The sequence below is a fragment of the Odocoileus virginianus genome, chromosome 20, assembly GCF_023699985.2.
Source record: "Odocoileus virginianus isolate 20LAN1187 ecotype Illinois chromosome 20, Ovbor_1.2, whole genome shotgun sequence".
Lineage (NCBI taxonomy): Eukaryota > Metazoa > Chordata > Mammalia > Artiodactyla > Cervidae > Odocoileus > Odocoileus virginianus.
The window spans coordinates 4,448,955-4,471,446 of record NC_069693.1 but is presented as its reverse complement, the minus strand read 5'-3'; the positions used below and the strand labels follow the sequence as shown (position 1 = coordinate 4,471,446).

The following is a 22,492-nucleotide window of genomic DNA, read 5'->3' as shown; positions in this document are numbered from 1 at the left end:
TGCCATGAAGTGATGGGACCAGATGCCATGATCTTAGTTTTCTGAATGTTGAGCTTTAAGCCAACTTTTTCACTCTCCTCTTTCACTTTCATCAAGAGGCTCTTTAGTTCTTCTTCACTTTCTGCCATAAGGGTTGTGTCATCTGCATATCTGAGGTTATTGATATGTCTCCCAGCAATCTTGATTCCAGCTTGTGCTTCTTCCAGCCCAGGGTTTCTCCTGATGTACTCTACATATAAGTTAAATAAGCAGGGTGACCATATACAGCCTTGATGTACTCCTTTCTATATTTGGAACCAGTCTGTTGTTCCATGTCCAGCTCTAACTGTTGCTTCCTGACATACATACAGATTTCTCAAGAGGCAGGTTGGGTGGTCTGGTATTCCCATCTCTTTAAGAATTTTCCACAGTTTGTGGTGATCCACACAGTCAAAGGCTTTGGAAAACAACACTCAGTCATAAAAAAGAACTAAACTCTCCACAACAATGTAAGCCACTTCATTACATCTTGTATGGTTAGCTTTTTAAGAAAAATTAGAATATTTTAGATCAATTATACTTCAATTTTTTATAAGTTACTGTAAGAGTCAACTGGAACTTTCCAGGCACCTCGGTGGTAAAGAATTCACCTGCCAGGCAAGAGACACAGGTTCGTTCTCTGGGCCGGGAAGATCCCCTAGCGAAGGAAATGGCAACCCACTCCAGTATTCTTGCCTGGAGAATCCCACAGACTGAGGAGCCTGGTGGGCTGCAGTCCATGGGGTTGTAAAGAGTCGGACATGACTGAGTAACAACAACAACTAAGAGCCAACTACTACATGGAAGTCCCATTTGGAGGGTCTGTGCCCAATGTTTGAGCATGTGGGTCTCCTGAGGCAGGTCAGAATTTAGTCAGCTCTTCACCCGCCATTCACCACTCCACTTCCCGCTCCCAGGTTTTCCTTCACTGAAGAGTAGAGCTCCTGACCTCTTGCAGCAAGTGTCACTTCTCTGTCTCTGCGCTCAGCTCTCCCAGCCAACAGAGCTCCTTGAAGAAGACCCAGGCACCCTCCCCTTTATCCTCTTCCATCCCTCTGTGCAAGGCTGGACACCAGGCACGATGCTTGTCCCATGCCTGTGTTGCCTGAATTCACATCAGAGAAGTTAAGCTGTCCTTCTCCTGGTTGGGTCCAGCTGGGCTTTGGGATCCCCCACCCTGGAGCGATTCAAGTGATGTGCAGACTGTGGGAAGTTGAGTCGTGTAAAAGGGCTGGGAGGGAGAAGGTAGTAAGCATGGTTCCCAGATTTACAGTCCTTTCTTCACAAGGTCCTTGATGATCATGCAAATTCAAGTGTCTGTGAAAATAATCAATAAACAACCTGTAATGGGAATAGGGAAGAGTTTTCTCTGAGCCAAAATGAGTATTGTAGTCCAGGAAACAGACTCTCAGCTCTTGGGAACTGCTCCATTAAAGCATGGTTTCCAGCATCGTCTCACATCCTATCCAAACAAACAACATGATGTGTTGATCCAAACACATCAACATGATGGTGTATTTCAGCAAGATTTCAAGAGAGAAAGACTTACTTACTACATTTACAGACAGTGAAGCAATGAACAGCATGCTGCTGCCTGGAAAGTGAAGAAGAAGTGAAGAAGTGTTAGCTGCTCAGTCATGTCTGACTCTTTGCAACCCCATGAACTGAGGCTCACCAGGCTCTCTGTCCACAGGATTCTCCCAGCAAGAATACTGGAGCACGTTGCTGTTTACTTCTTCAGGAGATCTTCCCAACCCAGGGATCGAACTGGAGTCCCCTATATTTCAGGTACTCTTTACTGTCTGAGCCACCAGAGAAGCTGGTGTCTGGGGAAGGAACATTATCTTCCAGGGAGTGTTAACACGGATGCCATGAGAAGGGAGTTACTCATTCTTATCTTCAAACAGACATTCTTGACCTCAGTGGTTAAAGCAGATGAGCTGTGAGGGCTGGACAGGCTGTTTAGTTCACACAAAGTTCATGCTGAACAGTGTATAAGTCAAGATGGCTTCTCCACACCTCAATATGTCAACATTTTCTCCATCACAAGAAGATAAACATCTTAGATCCACATGATCCAACAATTCTATCTCTGAAAATATACCCAGAAGAACTGAAACCACACTAGGGAAGAGACATTTGTACACTCATGTTCCCAGCAGCATTTTTCACAATAACTAAAACATGAAAGCAACCCAAGTGCCCATTGATCAAAGAATGGATGCACAAATGTGGTATGTGCCCACAATAGGAACCTAGTGGACCTAGTGAAATAAGCCTGACAGTAAAGGACAAATATTGTTTGATTCCACTGAAATGAAGAACCTAGAGTGGTCAGAGTTATAGAGACAAAAGGTAGAAGGGTGATTGCCAGGAACTGGGAAAGGAGAAAGGGGGAATAGTTGATGAACATGTACAGGGTTTCTGTTTTGCCAGAAGAAAAAAATCCTGGAGTTTAGTCGCACAAGAAGTGAATGTATTTAATGTGACTGAACTGCACACTTAAAATGATTAAGCTAGCCAATTTTATTTTATATGTATTTTACCACACACACACAAAAAAAAATATCATTTTGGAACCTCCCCCTGAGGATAACCACAGAGGAGTCAAGCTGATATCAACACAGCAGATGCTCCCCGCCCACCCAGCCCCATCTCCACCCCAACAACCTAGGGATGAGGACTGTTTTCTGTGCTCAGGACTCCCCGCTTTGGTTCTTGGAGATGTCTCAGCTCCAGCCCTGCACACCTTAACCTCAGCCTCCCTGACTGACCCAGGGCTCCAGGCTCCGCTCCAAGGATCCAGTAAGTCTCGGGTCATCCTCTTCTGTGGGAGACTGGGTGCTGAGTTCACATCCTCCCAAAGAGACCTCTGCAACCCCAAAGTGCAGGGGCATCAGCCCAGCTCCAGAGGGTGGAGAGACCCATTTCTCTAGATGAAAGGAAGAGCTAGGAGCTGTGTGTGAGTAGAGGTGGGGGTGGGGGGACTGGATCAGAGTCCGGAGGTTGTGACTCCCTTCAACCTAACATTCAAACAATATTAAAGATTACCTTTATATAGGGTTATGATGTGAATACAGACATCAGTCTACTGTATACTGTTGGTCTCCATATCTGAGAGTTCCTCCTCTGTGGATATGGGGACAATGTAAGGGACTTGAGAATCCTCCAATTTTGGTAACTGCAGAGATGACTGAATGGTGATTTACATTAAATTGTCATGGGTTTTGGTACACCCAGCAACTCTGTGAAAATGGCTCTATTACATATTACCTGCTAAGTTGCTTCAGTCGTGTCCAACTGTTTGCAACTCCATGGACTGTAGCCCACCAGCCTCCTCTGTCCATGGGATTTTCCAGGCAAGAATACTGGAGTGGGATGTCATTTCCTCCTTCAGGGGATCTTCCCAACCCAGGGACTGAACCGAGGTCTTCTGCATTGTAAGTGGGTCCTTTACCCATTGCTCAAGCCATTGAGGAAGCCCATTACCTTAGCAGACATTTTTTTATGTGTAAAATACATGTAACATAAAATTTCCCATCTTACACATTTTTGAGTCCAGTTCAGTAATGTGGCACATTTTTTTAAAAGATTGAAGACTTTTTTTTTTTTACTTTGTTTTTTTTTTTTAATTGTGAAAGTATGATAACAGTTACAGGAAACTTGAAAAACACAGAACAAGCTTACACATAGTTCTGCTATTTATTGCAGTTATTTTTAAGTCAATTAAGATTTTTAGTGGAGTTTATATCACACCTCAAAAATTAATAGGATGAATATGCAGAGAAGTAGAAGCATATAGTAGACCTGAAAAGCACTGTAAACCAATTCATAATTAAGATTTATACAATTTACACATAACAGTATTTATTTTTAATTGGAGGATAATTGCTTTACAATATTATGTTGGTTTCTGCGACACATCAACATGCATAGGCCATAGGTATACAATATGGCACTTTTTTTTTTTTCAGCACTCAGCTTTCTTTTTTTTTTTTTCATTTATTTTTATTAGTTGGAGGCTAATTACTTTACAATATTGTAGTGGGTTTTGTCATACATTGACATGTGGCACATTTTGATGCAACATTTTGCTCCCCTCGATTCTCTCACATGTCCAGTAACTTTAAAAGATATTAAAAGTCTTCTTTTTGTTTGAAGAAACCAAAGCTCACGGATGGAGAACTTTCCCAACATGTCAGTTTGCCTCCTGCTCCCCATATCCCCATTGCTGTGTGGAGTTATACTCTCAGGGCAAAGGCAGATGACATTCTCACTCTCTCTTTTTTTTTGAGATTTATTTGCTTGTTTGTTTTTGGTCACACTAGGTCTTCACTGCTGCTTGCAGGCTTTCTCTAGATGCGGGAGTTGGGGCTACTCTTTGTAGAGGTGCCGGGGTTTCTCGTTGCAGTGGCTTCTCTTGTTGCAGAGCCCAGGCTGTAGAGAACAGCCTCAGTAGTGGTGGCACACAGGCTTAGCTGCTCCCCAGCATGTGGGATCTTCCTGGGGCAGGGATCAAACCTGCTTCTGCTTCATTGGCATGTGGATTCTCAACTACTGGACCGCCAGGGAAGCCCCCAGATGGACACTATGGATGGCTTCGCATCTTTTTTTCTCAGCAGACCGTAACCTCCTCAACTATGTCTGGGATGCTGCTTCAGTATGCTCGCCAATTTGGTCAGAAGCTGGTGCGCAGGCGGCCACTGGAGACCAGGGCAGAGTCAGAGAGACCCACAGCTCATCTGAACACCCTCGACCTGGTGGCCCTGGGCGTGGGCGACACCCTGGGAGCTGGCGTGTACATCCTGACTGGTGAATTAGCCAAAATGATAGCTGGACCAGGGACTGTCATCTGCTATCTGGTGACCGCCCTGTCCTGTGTGATGTCTGGTCTCTGCTTTTCTGAGTTTGGGGCCCGGGTACAACGCTCTGGTTCTGCGTATATCTACATCTACGTCACTATGGGACAACTGTGTGCCTTCATTACCGGTTGGAACATCATACTGTCCTTAGTCATCAGTGAGAGGATGGATTGGAGGAAGGGGTGGGGCTTGAGATCAGGAAACTAGGAGACTGGATCTAGGTTTTCATTCATTCATGAGAACTTTGTTTTTGACCTTGTGGGGTGAAGTGGGTATTAGTGGCAGGAAAACCCCACAACTACATTATTCTCAGCTTTATACTGCTTTCCTTAAATGATGGGGCAAGAATACAGAGAAGAGGGAACTGTAGGAATGAGTGAGAGGGAGGCATGGCCCACAGGCTAATCCTCTCACCATATTGAAGTCTTTGCTCAGTTGCCTTCATGGGATTTTCCCTGACATCTGGACTTAAAATTTCAGCCCTCACCTTCCAGCCCTCCTGGTTCCAACTTTTGGTTATAGTTTTCTGGCATGATGTTGATTTCCTCCTAGCATATTATTAATAAATAGTTGACCTATATTGTGAATCACCTGGGTCTTCCCACACAAACCCATGAAAAGAAACTCTTTGAGATTAGGTATTTTGTTTGAGTCCCCTCCTGTCAAAAAATATATCCCCAGGACCCATATTAGGAATCAATTTACAGTTGCCAATGAATGTTCCTTCATTTGCTACTACAGCCACTGCCTGTATAGCCCGGGCCTGGAGCTCCACCTTTGACAGCCTGATTGGGAACCACATCTCTGAGGCATTAGGGGGGACTTTCTCTCTGCAAATGCCCTACTTCCTGACGACATATGCAGACTTTTTGCCCTGGCCCTGGTGCTGCTGCTCACAGGTGAGACAAGGGTCAGTGATAGGGTGGGAGGAATGGGGTATGGAGGGGGAGCTGGAGTGCGAAATTCCTGGGGTGGCAGAATGGTGGGGGATTAGTACTGGAAAGAAGGGTTTGGGGTATGAAAGACAGGAAGGCAAGACATAGACTGTTGTTTCCCACCCTTGGTAACACTGACAATTTGGGCTGGATCATTCATAGGTGTAGGGGTGAGCATTTCAAGCCTTTTTTTTTTTTTCTAGAAATTTGTACTCCAGAGAGTTTATTTTATTTTTTTCACTTATTTTTATTAGTTGGAGGCTAATTACTTTACAATATTGTAGTGGGTTTTGTCATACATTGACATGAATCAGCCATGGATTTATATGTATTCCCCATCCCGGTCCCCCCTCCCACCTCCCTCTTCACCCGATCCCTCTGGGTCTTCCCAGTGTACCAGCCCCGAGCACTTGTCTCATGCATCCAACCTGGGCTGGTGATCTGTTTCACACTTGATAATATACATGTTTCGATGCTGTTCTCTCGAAACATCCCACCCTCACCTTCTCCCACAGAGTCCAAAAGTCTGTTCTGTACATCTGTGTCTCTTTTTCTGTTTTGCATATAGGGTTATCATTACCATCTTTCTAAATTCCATATATATGTATTAGTATACTGTATTGGTCTTTATCTTTCTGGCTTACTTCACTCTGTATAATGGGCTCCAGTTTCATCCATCTCATTAGAACTGATTCAAATGAATTCTTTCTAACGGCTGAGTAATATTCCATTGTGTATATGTACCACAGCTTCCTTATCCATTCGTCTGCTGATGGACATCTAGGTTGCTTCCATGTCCTGGCTATTATAAACAGTGCTGCGATGAACATTGGGGTGCACGTGTCTCTTTCAGATCTGGTTTCCTCGGTGTGTATGCCCAGAAGTGGGATTGCTGGGTCATATGGCAGTTCTATTTCCAGTTTTTTAAGAAATCTCCACACTGTTCTCCAAAGCGGCTGTACTAGTTTGCATTCCCACCAACAGTGTAAGAGGGTTCCCTTTTCTCCACACCCTCTCCAGCATTTATTGCTTGTAGATTTATGGATAGCAGCCATTCTGACTGGCGTGTAATGGTACCTCATTGTGGTTTTGATTTGCACTTCTCTAATAATGAGTAATGTTGAGCATCTTTTCATGTGTTTGTTAGCCATCTGTATGTCTTCTTTGGAGAAATGTCTGTTTAGTTCTTTGGCCCATTTTTTGATTGGGTCATTTATTTTTCTGGAATTGACCTGCAGGAGTTGCTTGTATATTTTTGAGATTAATCCTTTGTCTGTTGTTTCATTTGCTATTATTTTCTCCCAATCTGAGGGCTGTCTTTTCACCTTGCTTATAGTTTCCTTTGTTGTGCAAAAGCTTTTAAGTTTCATTAAGTCCCATTTGTTTATTTTTGCTTTTCTTTCCAATATTCTGGGAGGTGGGTCATAGAGGATCCTGCTGTGATTTATGTGGGAGAGTGTTTTGCCTATGTTCTCCTCTAGGAGTTTGATAGTTTCTGGTCTTACATTTAGATCTTTAATCCATTTTGAGTTTATTTTTGTGTATGGTGTTAGAAAGTGTTCTAGTTTCATTCTTTTACAAGTGGTTGACCAGTTTTCCCAGCACCACTTGTTGAAGAGGTTGTCTTTTTTCCATTGTATATCCTTGCCTCATTTGTCAAAAATAAGGTGTCCATAGGTTCGTGGATTTATCTCTGGGCTTTCTATTCTGTTCCATTGATCTATATTTCTGTCTTTGTGCAGTACCATACTGTCTTGATGACTGTGGCTTTGCAGTATAGTCTGGAGTCAGGCAGGTTGATTCCTCCTGTTCCATTCTTCTTTCTCAAGATTACTTTGGCTATTCGAGGTTTTTTGTATTTCCATACAAATTGTGAAATTATTTGTTCTAGTTCTGTGAAAAATACCGTTGGTAGCTTGATAGGGATTGCATTGAATCTGTAGATTGCTTTGGGTAGTATAGCCATTTTGACAATATTGATTCTTCCAATCCATGAACACGGTATGTTTCTCCATCTGTTTGTGTCCTCTCTGATTTCTTTCATCAGTGTTTTATAGTTTTCTATGTATAGGTCTTTTGTTTTTTTAGGTAGATACACTTCTAAATATTTTATTCTTTTTGTTGCAATGGTGAATGGTATTGTTTCCTTAATTTCTCTTTCTGTTTTCTCATTGTTAGTGTATAGGAATGCAAGGGATTTCTGTGTGTTAATTTTATATCCTGTAACTTTACTATATTCGTTGATTAGCTCTAGTAATTTTCTGGTAGAGTGTTTAGGGTTTTCTATGTAGAGGATCATGTCATCTGCAAACAGCGAGAGTTTCACTTCTTCTTTTCCTATCTGGATTCCGTTTACTTCTTTTTCTGCTCTGATTGCTGTGGCCAAAACTTCCAACACTGTGTTGAATAGTAGTGGTGAGAGTGGGCACCCTTGTCTTGTTCCTGATTTTAGGGGAAATACTTTCAATTTTTAACCATTGAGGGTAAGAGCATTTCAAGTTATAAAAAATAATTGTTGGATGTTGAGTAACATCTCAGATTTTACTCACTAGTTACCAGTGACACCCACCTCCTAAACTGTGAAAAACAGGATGTGTCCAGACATTGTCAAATGTCCCCGAGTAGAAAAAAGATCCCCTGACATTCGTTTACTTAGACCCATTAATTTATTCTCTAATTGAGACGAAAGAAGTGTTGCCTTCTTTTGCTTTTTTCTTACACAAATGTGGGGTTTTTTAACATTTTATTTATTTATTTGGCTGTGTTGGGACTCAGGTGAAGTTCACAGACTCTCTACTTATGGCACACAGGCTCCAGAATTCAAGGGCTCTGAAGTACTGTTGGACAGGCTTGTTTACTCCTTAGCATGTGGGATCTTAATTCCCTGATCAGGGATCGACCTGAGTCCGCTACATTGCAATGTGGTTCTTAACCAAAGGGCCACCTGGGAAGTCTGCAACAATGTTTTTAATTTAGAAGAAATTAACATAGCATAAAATTAAACATTTTCTTGTTTTCCCAGCTTTATTGACATAAATACAAGATTGTACACATTTAAGGTGTGCACATGATGATTAAGAGGATGTATATATTGTGAGATGCTTGTCATGGTAAGAAATAGACCATTTTAGAGTGTACAGTTCAGTGAGACTTTGTACAGTCTAAATGTGGGGCAACCATCACCTCCATCTAGTCCAAAAATGGTCACCACTGCAAAAGGAAGCCCTGTACTCACTGAGCAGTCACTATACATCTGTCCACCACCAATAGCTGCCTAACAGCTGGCAACCATTATTCTGCATTCTATATCTATGGATTTGGTTATTTCTGATGTCTCATATTCCATATTTTCCACAGGTGTACTGGCTCTGGGAGCTCGTGAGTCAACCCTGGTCAACAAAGTGTTCACGGGCATCAACCTTTTGGTTCTCAGCTTCTTCATCCTCTCTGGCTTCATTAAGGGAGACCTGCACAATTGGAAGCTCACAGAACAGGACTACAAACTGAACACATCTGGATCTGGGGACATTTATAGGTTAGGAGGAATCTCTTTGTTGTAGTAATGCATGTGTCTGTGGTGCAGAGCTCTGAATATGGACAGGAATAAAGAAATCTGGGCTGATGGATTCAGGTGATAAGGGTCCTAGAGCCTAGGACTTGTGATATTAAGGGAGGATCCCAGTAGAGATGACTGAGCACACCTCACCCACAATCTTCCTCATTCCTTCTCTCACCATAGCTTGGGCCCTCTGGGATCTGGAGGATTTGTGCCCTTTGATTTTGAAGGGATTCTCCATGGAGCAACAATATGTTTCTATGCATATAATGGTTTTGATTTCATTGCCACTAGAGGTAACATGGTCATTGTGTGTCTGTCCCATCAGGGGGTTGGGCACAGTTTGGGCTGTCCTTGGGCATAAGGGTTGGGAGACTATTCTGCTTTTGGACATGGGGAAAGGGATTTGATTTTGTGATATCACCCAGTGTATTTCCCTGACTCACTATTTCCACCCTTTCGGCAGGGGAAGAAGCCCTAAATCCTCAGCGGTCCATTCCTGTGAGCATCATGATCACAATCTTCATCTGCTTTTTGCTGTATTTTGGTGTCTCAGCGGCACTCACCCTCATGGTGCCCTACTACCTGATTCACCCTGCAAGCCCCTTGCCTCAGGCTTTTCTCCACATTGGCTGGGACCCTGCCAGATATGTCATGGCTGTTGGCGCCCTCTGTGCTCTTACATCCAGGTCAGGGTCGTGGTTTTCTCTCTGTCTACTGTCAGATGCTCACGGTCCCACCCCTTGGACTGAGAGGCAAGAGAGCAAGACATCTTACTCCCCGTAGACTAGAGAGTGGATGTGCCCATTTCTCCTGCTTCTGCACGTCCTCACCTGTTTCCGTTTTCTCTTCCAGCCTCCTGGGCACCATGTTCACCACACCTCAGGTAATCTATGAAATGGCAGAGGATGGACTCCTTTTCCAGGAACTAACCTGGACCCACACCCGCTCAGGCACCCGCATCATGGCCATCATGGCTTCTGGAAACCTTGCAGGTGGATAAAAAGAACCCACGCCTTTTTTGACCAACTTCCTTAACTTGCATATTTCCAATAATTTCTCACTCCCACCCCACCTTTGTTTTACCCTCACTCTAGCGATCTTGGCATTACTGTTTGAGTTTGGTGACCTTGTGGACCTCGTATCAATAGGGATCCTGCTTGTTTTCTCCCTCGTGGCTTTTTCTATTCTTGTCCTCAGGTGAGACTCCACCACACCTTGACCTGGGGCCTTGGACTCCTGAGGACTGGTGGGGAGGTAAACCTCTTCTGCATACATGCTGGCTTCTAAAGCCCTGCTCTGCTTAACTGAGGAAACGGATAGACTAGATTGTTGTTGGATGAGTATAGGGGCTGCTATTAATGTTACTGCAATGCCTCTAATTCAGGTACCAGTCAGATGAGAATTTAAGCAAGATGGAGAAAACAGAAAATGAAATTGAGAGTTCTGAACATGAAGCAAGTCCTTTGGAATCTGTACCTGAAGCAGGAATCTCAAGGATTCTAAAGAGTCTGTGGTTCCCTCCCAGCACCATCCCCACCCAGAAATCTGGCCAGATTGTCTATGGATGTGCCTCCCTGCTTGGTGAGCAGTGGGACTTCTCTTTGGTCATATTCTGAAATTGACAGGATAGGGTGAGAGTGTGTCTTTTTTGGTACTGGAGGAGTCTTGCAGATATGATTGCCCTTGCTGATGTTGGTAGTTTCAGGGAGGGATGTGACCCGAGGTCCTGACATCTTTGTCTTCTGGGTCCAGCCTGTTGTCCTCCTCCTTGACCCTTGCAGTTCTCCTGCTGACCATCCTGAGCCTGATCCTGGCCCAGTGGCCCAGACGTGTGTTCTCTGGAGACCCCGGGCTCACAGCAGTGACTGTGCTGCTGCTGCTGCTCATCACTGGGGTCACGGTCATCATCTGGAGGCAGCCCCAGAGCCCCACTCATCTTAAGTTCAGGGTAGGTGACTTTGTGTGTCCAAAGTGTCCACTTTGAATGAGTGAAGTTTGGATACTTTATGTCTAAACATCCTTTGCTGGACCAGGGAAGAAAGGGAGTTGCTAAAACCAACTCTTCCCTGATCCACACTCAGTGATTCACATACACAATCTCAGTAGACACTGAACAAACAGCCTGAAAAGGACTGGAGTCTCCCACCACATGGGGTAGGGTCTCCCTTTCAGATATCTGGGGTGTGTTCAGAAATTAACTGACTTTGCCTACAGGTCCCTGCTCTGCCTGTCCTCCCCCTGGTGAGCATCTTTGTCAATGTTTACTTCATGATGCAGTTGACCTCTAGGACCTGGGCCCTATTTGGCATCTGGATGGCAATTGGTAAGGTACTTCCTTGGAAAATGAGACCCCTTTAGTGACTAAACCCAATAACCTCCTAACTCTCCCCTAAACTTGGCCACCATAATAGGAGGCCTATTGTGCATTTGTAACTGAGGAAAGCACCTACTTTCCCTTCTCATCATCCCATTTTCCTCCTAGGATTCATCATATACTTTGCATATGGGATCCGACACAGCCTGGTGGGGAATAATGAGCAACGGTCACCAACCTCTACCTCCCAGACTTGAGAAAAAACTTCCCTAGTGATGAATCATTTTAACTGCAAGAAATAGATGCTGTGTGGAATCCCTCTATGCACTGGGCAGTCTGCTGGTTCAGGGGACTCTCTAAACCTCTATGGAATATGAATATAGGATGTATTTACAACCATGAATTTTTTGCCAGTGGACAAAATGACTCTACTGATGTACATTTTTTTTTTTTACCACAGTGAATGGCTTTTAGGAACTTAGTTCACTGACCAGAGAATGAACCCCGAGGCCAAATCAGTGAAATCTCCAAGCCCTAACCACTGGACCTCCAGGGAATTCTTAATGTTGTCCAATTTTTATGTAAACTTTAAAAAATACAGTATATATACAAAAAAGTGCATGCTTCATAAGTGTGCAGCAAGATAAATATTCACCAAGAAAGTACCACAATGTAATCAGCAACCAGAGAAAGAAATAAAGATATCAACCTGCACACAGGAAACAACCACACAGCCATAAAAGAGAACTAAACTCTCCACAACAGCATAAGCCACTTCATTACATCTTGTGTGGTTGGCTTTTTTAAAAATTTAGAGTATTTTAAATCAATTATACTTCATTTTTTTTAAACTTAATGTAAGAGTCAACTGGAACTTTCCAGGCAGCTCAGTGGTAAAGAATTCACCTGCCAAGCAGAGACACAGGTTTGATCTCTGGGCTGAGAAGATCCCCTAGAGAAGGAAATGGCAACCCACTCCAGCATTCTTGCCTGGAGAATCCCACAGACTGAGGAGTCTGGCAGGCTGCAGTCCAAGGGTTGCAAAGTGTCAGACACAACTGAGTAACAACAACAATAACAAAGAGCCAACTACTACATATAAGTCCCATTTGGAGGGTCTGTGCCCAATGTTTGAGCATGTGGGTCTCCTGAGGCAGGTCAGAATTTAGTCAGCTCTTCACCCGCCATTCACCACTCCACTTCCCGCTCCCAGGTTTTCCTTCACTGAAGAGTAGCGCTCCTGACCTCTTGCAGCAAGTGTCGCTTCTCTGTCTCTGCGCTCCACTCTCCCAGCCAACAGAGCTCCTTGAAGAAGACCCAGGCACCCTCCCCTTTATCCTCTTCCATCCCTCTGTGCAAGGCTGGACACCAGGCACGATGCTTGTTCCATGCCTGTGTAGCCTGAATTCACATCAGAGAAGTTAAGCTGTCCTTCTCCTGGTTGGGTCCAGCTGGGCTTTGGGATCCCCCACCCTGGAGCGATTCAAGTGATGTGCAGACTGGGAAGTTGAATCGTGTAAAAGGCCTGGGAGGGAGAAGGTAGTAAGCATGGTTCCCAGATTTACAGTCCTTTCTTCACAAGGTCCTTGATGATCATGCGAATTCAAGTGTCCATGAAAATAATCAATAAAGAACCTGTAATAGGAATAGGGAAGAGTTTTCTCTGAGCCAAAATGAGTATTACAGTCTGGAAGACAGAGTCAGACATCTCTGAGCACCTGCTGTGTTGAAGCATGGTGTCCAGCGCAGTCTTACACCTCATCCAAGCAAAGAACAGACATTACACACAACAGGGTACATTCCTTCAAGGTTTCAAAAGAGACAGACTTAGTACAGAGACACTGAGACAGCAGCTCCCTAGTGTCTGGGAAGGGAACCTTATCTTTCAGGGAGTGTTAACACAGACACCATGAGAAGGGCATTTCTTTTTTTTTCCCCCCATTTATTTTTATTAGTTGGAAGCTAATTACTTTACAATATTGTAGTGGTTTTTGCCATACATTGACATGAATCAGCCGTGGATTTACATGTATTCCCCATCCTAATCCCCTCTCCCACCTCCCTCTCCACCCGATCCCTCTGGGTCTTCCCAGTGCACCAGGCCCGAGCACTTGTCTCATGCATCCAACCTGGGCTGGTGATCTGTTTCACCCTTGAAAATATGCTGTGGGAGAAGGCGAGGGTGGGATGTTTCGAGAGAAGGGTGTTACCTTTTATCTTCAAAACAGAGGCTCTTACCTCAATGGTTAGAGCAGATGAGCTGTGACGGTTGGACAAGCTGTCTTAATTCACACAAAATTCATGCTAAACCATGGGTAAGTGAAAATGACTTCCCCCCATACCTCAATATGTGAACATCTTCTCCATCACAAGCAGATAAAAATCTTAGAACCATATGATCCAGCAATTCTACCTCTGAGGATATACCCAGAAGAATTTAAAGCACACTCTGGAAGAGATTTTTGTACTCTCAATGTTCACAGCACCATTATTCACAGTAGCTAAAACATGAAAGCAACCCAAGCACCCATTGACCATCAAATGAATAAGCCAGTGTGGTACATACAAATAAGACTATTATTCAGCACTAAAAAAGGAAGGGAATTCTAAAACATGCTACAACATGAATGAAACTAGTGGACACAATACTAAGTAAAATAACCTGACAGAAAGGACAAGTATTGTTTGAATCTGCTGAAATGAAGTAACTAGAGTGCTCAGATTCATAGATACAAAAAGCAGAATGATGACTGCCAGGAACTAGAAAAAGAGAAAGGGAGAATTTTTGCTTAATGGGAATAGAATTTCAGCTTTGCAAGATGAAAAAAGTTCTGGAGTTTTCACAAAACATGAATGTACTTAAAACTACTGAACTGCATGCTTAAAATGATAGAGTGGTAAATTGTGTGGTATGTACATTTTGCCGCAATTAAAAAAGACTTCTCAGGACCTCCCCCAAGGGTAACCACAGAAGAGTCAGGGCTGATAGCAACACGGCAGATGCTCCCCGCCCACCCAGCCCCTCTCCACCCCAACAACCCAGGGGTGAGGACTGTCTTCTGTGCTCAGGACTTCCCGTTTCGGTTCTTGGAGATGTCTCAGCTCCAGCCCCGCATGGCTTAACCTCAGCCTCCCTGACTGACCCAGGGCTCCAGGCTCTGCTCCAAGGCTCCAGTAAGTCTCGGGTCAGCCTCTTCTGTAGGAGACTGCGCGCTGAGTTCACATCCTCCCAAAGAGACCTCTGCAATCCCAGAGTGCAGGGGTCTCAGCCCGGCTCCAGCCTGAGGGTGGAGAGACCCACTTTCCAGATGAAAAACAAGAGCTGGGGACTGTACGTATGAGAAGAGCTAGGGTTTGTGGGGTTGGATCAAGTGTGGCTACTTTGAGACTCTTTTTAGACTCTTTAATATTCAAGCAATATTAAAGATTCCCCTTTTACAAAGTTTATGGTGTGACTACTGATGTCAGTCTCCTGTATACTGTTGGCCTCCGTATCTGAGAGTTCCTCCTCCATGGATATGAGGACAATTTAAGGGACTTGAAAATCCTCCAATTTTGGTAACTGCAGAGATGACTGTATGATGATTTATATTAAATTATCACAGGATTTGCTGCACCCAAAAACTCTGTGAAGCTGGCCCTACTGCATATCATTGGCAGCATTTTTTTAATGGTGATAAAATATAAATGGGCTTCCCTGGTTGGCTCAGTGGTAAAGAGTTCACCTGCAATTCAGGAGATGCAGGAGATGTGGGTTCAATCCTGGGGTTAGGAAGATCCCCTAGAGTAGGAAATGGCAACCCACTCCAGTATTTTTGCCTGGGAAATCTCATGGGCAGAGGAACCTGGAAAGCTATAGTCCATGGGATAATGGAGTCAGACACATGAGTGACTGAGTGCACACACACACACACACACACACACACACACACAAAATACACATAGCACAAAATTTGCCATCTGAAACATTTTTAAATGTCCAGTTCAATAGTATGGCACATTTTGATGCAACATATTTTGCTCCCCTCAATTCTCATACACTTCCAGTAACTTCAAAAGACATTAAAAGTTTTTATTCATGTTTGTAGAAACCATAGCTTAGAGATGAAGAATCTGTCTGATGTGTTATTTTGCCCCCTGCACCCCTTAACTCCATTATTCCAAGGAATTATACTCTCAGGGTCAAGGGCCAATGGACATTCTTGATGGCTTTGTGTCTTGTTTTCTCTGCAGATCGGAGCCGCCTCAATTGTGTCTAGGATGCTGCGTCAGTATGTTCGCTAATTTGGTCAGAAACTTATCCACAAGGGGCCGCTGGAGCCCAGACAGGAGTCTGAGAGACCCACAGCTTATCTGAACACCCTCGACCTGGTGGCCGTGGGTGTGGGCAGCACCCTGGGAGCTGGCGTGTACATCCTGACTGGTGAATTAGCCAAAGTGAGAGCTGGACCAGCGACCATCATCTGCTTCCTGGTGGCCGCCCTGTCCTGTGTGATGTCTAGTCTCTGCTTTGCTGAGTTTGGGGCCCAGGTACCACACTCTGGTACCGCGTATCTCTACAGATATGTCACCATGGGCCAATTGCGTGCCTTCATCACTGGCTGGAACCTCATCCTGTCCTATGTCATTGGTGAGACGATGGATTGAGGGGAGAGAGTGGGGCTTAAGATCAGGAAATTAGGTGGTAGATTTCAGGTCTTCACTCATTCATGAGAACGTTGTTTTTGACCTTGTGGAGTGAAGTGGATAATAGTGGCAAGAAAACCCCACAACTTCACTGTGCTTAAGTCTATCCTGTTTTTCTTAAATAATTGAACCAAGAACCCAGAGGAAACGGAACTGTAGGGAGCGGGTGAGAGGGAGGCATGGCCCAGAGGCTCATTCCCTCCACTTAGTGAAGTCTTTGCTCAGCTGTTGCCTTCATGGGATTTTATTTACACCTGGACTCAAAATTTCAATCCACACCTCCCAGCTATCCTGATCCCAACTTTCTGTTATATTTTCTTGTATAAAATTGATCTCCTCATAGCATATTAAACAGCTGACCTATTTTGTGAATCATCTAGGTCTGCCCTCTCCAAACCATGAAAAGAAACTCTTTGAGATTAAATATTTTGTTTGAGCTCCCCCCACCCCCAAAAAATATATCAAGAATCGGCTTATGTTTGTCAATGAATATTCCTTCTTCTGTTGTTGCAGCCACGGCCAGCGTGGCCAGGGCCTGGAGCTACGTCTTTGACAACCTAATTGGGAACCACATCTCTCAGGTGTTACAAGAATCTTTCTCTCTGAATATGCCTTACCTCCTGGCCAGGTATCCAGATTTTTTTCCCTGGGCCTGGTGCTGCTGGTCACAGGTGAAACAGGGGTCAGTGATAGGAAGCAGGGAGTAGGGTGTGGAAGGAGGAGGTGGGGTGGGAAATGCTTGGGATTGAAGGATGATAGGGGATTAGGACTGGAAAGAAGGATGTGTCACACGAAAGACCAGAAGGCAGGACATAGACCACTGTTTCCCACCCTTGGCATTATTGACGGTCTGGGCTGGATCATTCAAAGGTGTGGAAGTGTGCACTTCAGGTTTAAAAAGCAAGATTCTTGTTGGATGTTGAGTAACATCTCTGGGAAAATCAGAATGTCTCCAGACATTTCCAAAAGTCAAGAGGTGGACAAATCACCCCAACTGAGGATCAACTACTTAGACCTATAAGTTTCTTCTCTGTATTAAAGACCAAATATGGATTATCTTTTTATAAAAATATCTTTTAAATTTTTATTTGTTTATTTGGCTGTGATGGAAATTAGATAGGTGCACAGACTCTCTACTTGTGCCCTCGGGCTCCAGAGCGCAAGGCTCAGGCTTGGTTGCTCTGCAGCCTGTGGGATCTTAGTTCCCTGACTAGGGATCGAATGTGCATCCTCTGCATTGCTAGACAGATTCTTAAACACTGGACCATCAGGGAAGTCCCCAAAGATGTGTTTTAATTGAGAGGAAATCAATATAGCATAAAACTAAAGATTTTATTATTTTCCCCAGCTTTATTTAAATATAAATACAACACTGTACAAATTTAAGGTTTACATGAGATGATTTGGTACATGTATATATTGTGAGGTGATTGTCACTGTAAGAATTTAACCATCTTAAAGTGTACAATTCAGTTGTACTTAGTTGTTGGGCAACCATCACCTCTATATAGTCCAAAACGTGTTCATCACACTAAAAGAAAACCCTGTACCACTGAAGAGTCACTGACTATCTGTCCACTACCTCCAACCACCAGCCCTGGGCAACCACTAGTCTGCTTTCTGTTTCTATGGAGTTGGTTATCTTGGATGTCTCATATGCCATCTTTCCCACAGGACTACAGGTTCTCAGAGTTCATGAGTTGACCCTGGTTAACAAAGTGTTCACAGGCATCAACATTTTGGTTCTTAGCTTCATCATCCTCTCTGGCTTCATTAAGGGAGACCTGCAAAACTGGAAGCTCACAGAACAGAACTTCACATTGAACATATCTGGATCTACTGACACCTCTAGGTTAGAAGGATTCTCTTGACCATTGTAATGCATGTGAGGGTGCAGAACTGGGAATATTGTGGGGACTAAAGAGATCTGGCATGCTGCGATTCATGGGGTTGCAAAGAGTCGGACACGACTGAGCTACTGAACTGAACTGAACTGAACTGAACTGAACTGAAAGAGATCTTGGCTGATGGATCCAGATAACAGGGTCCTGGAGCCCAGGACTTGTGATATTAAGGGAGAAGCCCAGTAGAGGTGGCTGAACTCACCTTACCCACCTTCTTCCTCATCCCTTCCCTCATCATAGCTTTGGCCCTCTGGGTTCTGGAGGGTTTGTGCCCTTTGACTTTGAAGGAATTCTCCATAGAGCAGCTACATGTTTCTATGCATTTCTTGGCTTTGATTTCATTGTCACTAGAGGTAACATGGTTATTGTGTGTTCCATCAGGGGTTTGGGGCCAATTTGGCTGCCCTTGGCATTAAGGGTTGGGAGAAGGTGATCCTGGTTTTGAACATTGAGAAGGGAATTTAATTTTGTGATTTCACTCGTGTTTACCTGACCCAGTAATTCCTCCCATCCTGCAGGGGGAGAAGCCATAAATCCTCAGTGGTCCATCCCCATCAGCATCATGATCACTCTCTTCATCTGCTTTGTGGCATATTTTGGTGTCTCAGCGGCTCTTCACCCTCTTGGTGCCCTACTACCAGATTCATTCTGCGAGCCCCTTGCCACAGGCTTTTCTCCACATTGGCTGGGACCCTGCCAGATATGTGGTGGCTGTTGGCACCCTCTGTGCTCTTACATCCAGGTCAGTGTCACGGCTTTCTCCCCATCTACTGTCAGATGCTCAGGTTTCCCAGTCCTTGGGATTGAAAGACAAGAGGGAAGGACACCTTGCCCCGTGTAGACTAGGGAATGGATGCCCTTGTCTCTCCTGCTTCTCCACATCCCCAACATGCTCCCACTTTCTCTCCCAGCTTCCTGGGTACCATGTTCACCACCCCTCCTGTGATCCATGCAATGGCAGAAGATAGGCTCCTTTCCTGGGGCCTTGCCCAGATCCATGCCCGTACCCGTACTCCCATCATGGCCATCTTGTCTGCTGGAAACCTTGCACGTGGATAAACAAAACCCACTACTTCATTGTTTGACTTCCCTAACTTGCATGTTTCCAGTGATTTCTCACGCTCTCTCCCCGCCTTGTTCATGCCCTCTTTCTAGGGGTCATGGCATTACTCTTCGAGTTCAGGGATCTTGTGGACTTCGTGTCAATTGGGACTCTGTCTGTTTACTCCATGGTGGCTTTTTCTGTGCTTGTCCTCTGGTGAGACCCCACTACACCTTGACTGGGGACCTTGGACTTATGGGGATTAATGGGGTTGTAATCGTCTTCTGCCTTCATGCTGCCTTCTAAACGTGCTTCTCTGCTTAATGCAGGACAGGTGTGGAATAGGCTGTGTGATGTTGGATGGGCAGGGGCTGCTGTTAATACTGCCATAATGCCTCTAATTCAGGTACCAGCGAGATCAGAATGTAAGCAAGAAGGAGAAAACTGAGATGAAGCCTGAAGTTGAAGGAGGTCCTTTGGACTCTGTACCTGAAGCAGGAAACTCAAATATTCTAAAGAGTCTATGGTTTTCTACCAGCACCAATCCCACCCAGAAATCTGGCCAGATTGTCTACGGATGTGCCTCCCTGCTTGGTGAGCACTGGGATTTCTCTTTGGTCATACTCTGAAAACGACATGATGGGTAGGATTCTGTGTTTTTGGCAGTTAAGGAGAAGTCATGGAGTTGTGCTGGTCCTTTATGATGTAGGCAGTTTCATGGGTGGACTCCAGATCCTGACATCTTTGTCTTCTGGGTCCAGCCTGTTGTCCTCCTTGACCCCTGCAGTTCTTCTGCTGACCATCCTGAGCCTGATCCTGGCCCAGTGGCCCAGACGTGTGTTCTCTGGAGACCCCGTGCTCTCAACAGTGGCTGTGCTGCTGCTGCTGCTCATCACTGGGGTCACGGTCATCATCTGGAGGCAGCCCCAGGACCCCTCTCCTCTTTACTTCAAGGTAGGTGACCTTACATGTCCAAACTGTCCACCTTGTGCGAATGAAGTCTGCATGCTTTGAGGTCTAAACATCTTTGCTGGACCAAGGAAGAAGGAGATTTGCTAAAACAAATGGACCCTTCCCTGACCCACTCTCAGTGCTTTACATACACAATCTCAGTAGGCACTGGAACATACAGCCTGAATTGGACTAAATGTGTATCGCCCATGTAGGGTAGGGTCTCCCTTTCAGATGTCTGGGCTGTGTTGAGGAATGAACTGACTCTGCCCACAGGTCCCTGCTCTGCCTATCCTCTCACTGGTGAGCATCTTCATGAATGTTTACCTGATGATGCAGATGACCTCTGGGAGCTGTGCCCAGTTTGGTGTCTGGAATGTGATTGGTAAGTGGTTTTCTGGGATGAAAACTCCACTTGACTAACTGAACCCAAGTTGAACTCCCCCAAACTGTCTTAATAGGAGATTTATTGGGCCTTTGTAAATGAGGAGAGCACCTACTTTTCCTTCTCACTGTCTCATTTCTCTACTAGGATTTCTCATATACTTTGGATATGGAATCTGACACAGCCTGGCAGGGAACAATCATCAATAGCCACCAGCCTCCACCTCCCAGACTTGACAAAAACATATCAGGTCCTGAAGCATCTTAACCAAAGGAAAGAGATGCTATGTAGAACCACTCCATGCACTGGAGAATCTGCTGGTTCAAGAGACACTTTGAGCCTCGATGGAGTATGAAGGTGGAATACATTTACAGCCACGTATTTTTGCCAGTGGACAAAATGAATTTGATGTTTTACAATTTGTAAGCAAATTTTTAAAAGCATTATATTCATATAGATTCCTGGGTCAGGAAGATCTACTGGAGAAGGGATAGGCTACCCACTCCAGTATTCTTGGGCTTCCAAAGTATTCTTGTGGCGCAGCTGGTAAAGAATCCGCCTGCAATGAAGGAGACCTGGGTTCAACCCCTGGGTTGGGGAGATTCCCTGGAGAAGAGAAAGGCTACCCACTCCAGTATTCTGGCCTGAATAATTCCATGGACAGTTCATGGGGTTGCAAAGAGTCGGACATGACTGAGTCTTTCCCTTTATTCATATAGAAAAGTGCATGCTTCAGAAGTGAGCAACAAGATGATTTTTCACAAAGAAAGGACAACAACATAACCAGCAACTAGAGGAAGAAATAAAATATTAACGTGCACATAAGAAGCATCTTCTTGTACCTAATTCCAGCAAAAACACAGAGATTGAAACTTCTAAAGGAAACACACATAACTACATATTTTGTCAAGAGTTACCCTTTACATATTAGCATACAAATAGGTTGGAAGTAACACTAAGGGAGCAGATATAATGTGCAAACATAATACTAGGAAGCCAAGGCAGCTATATTAATATCAAAGTATACTTTAAGAAAAAGAAAATACTCACTGATAAATTGGATCATTTCATAATGATAAAGCAAAATAGTCATTTTTATCCCTCCCCAACTTCACTGAGTTATAGTGTAGTGGTGGTGGTTTAGTTGCTAAGTCATGTCCGACTCTTTGTGACTCCATGGACTGTAGCCCGCCAGGCTCCTCTGTCCATGGGATTCTCCAGGCAAGAATACTGGAGTGGGTTGCCATTTCCTTCTCCAAGGAATCTTCCCGACCCAGCGATCGAACTCATGTCTCCTGCATTGCAGGTGGATTCTTAACTGACTGAGCCACCAGGGAAGCCAGTCACATACTCTTAGAGTTACACAACAGAGTTGATGGGGGAAAGTTCTTTATTGAAAAAATACTCCTACTTTGCCAGAGGAGAGGGAAGTGGGTGGGAAGTAATGGTTGGTTGATAAATGGCTACAGTTGCATAGAACTAAAAGGAAGTGAAATTGGAGAGACAAGATTAAAATGTGTTGCTGCAGAATTAATGTTTAAATTGGGCTTAGAGACACTGAAGATATTGGTAATAATGAAGTAGAGGACTGTTGGTGGGAATGAACAGCTGATGTAGAGTGAACGAGGGATGGAGGTCAAGATATTGAGTACAAGTTATTAGATTAATTTAAAAACAGATGAGGATGAACAGAATTAGGACATACAATATCTTACAAGTTCTGAGATAACAGGCTTAGAAAGCAGTTCATGGAGACTGATTCTTTTGAGTAAAACTTTGATGGAGGAGACTGACATCACCTGATTGCTGTTCTTCCCTTACTGCTGGGGGACAACC

The 22,492-nt window shown here is 44.3% G+C and overlaps 1 protein-coding gene and 1 pseudogene across 1 annotated transcript; both read left to right on the top strand.

The window, feature by feature from the left end:
• Nucleotides 1-4,667: 4,667 nt before the first annotated feature.
• Nucleotides 4,668-11,977, top strand: LOC139029980 (cationic amino acid transporter 3-like). The gene is given in 13 exon segments (XM_070451572.1): nt 4,668-5,037; nt 5,622-5,744; nt 5,747-5,779; nt 9,173-9,350; nt 9,555-9,667; nt 9,838-10,060; nt 10,227-10,366; nt 10,469-10,571; nt 10,759-10,955; nt 11,156-11,322; nt 11,589-11,697; nt 11,857-11,937; nt 11,940-11,977. Coding segments are annotated over 13 exon segments (1,875 nt in total).
• A 3,971-nt stretch (nt 11,978-15,948) lies between these two features.
• On the top strand, nt 15,949-20,835 carry LOC110125069 (cationic amino acid transporter 3-like; annotated as a pseudogene).
• The last annotated feature ends 1,657 nt before the right edge of the window (nt 20,836-22,492 follow it).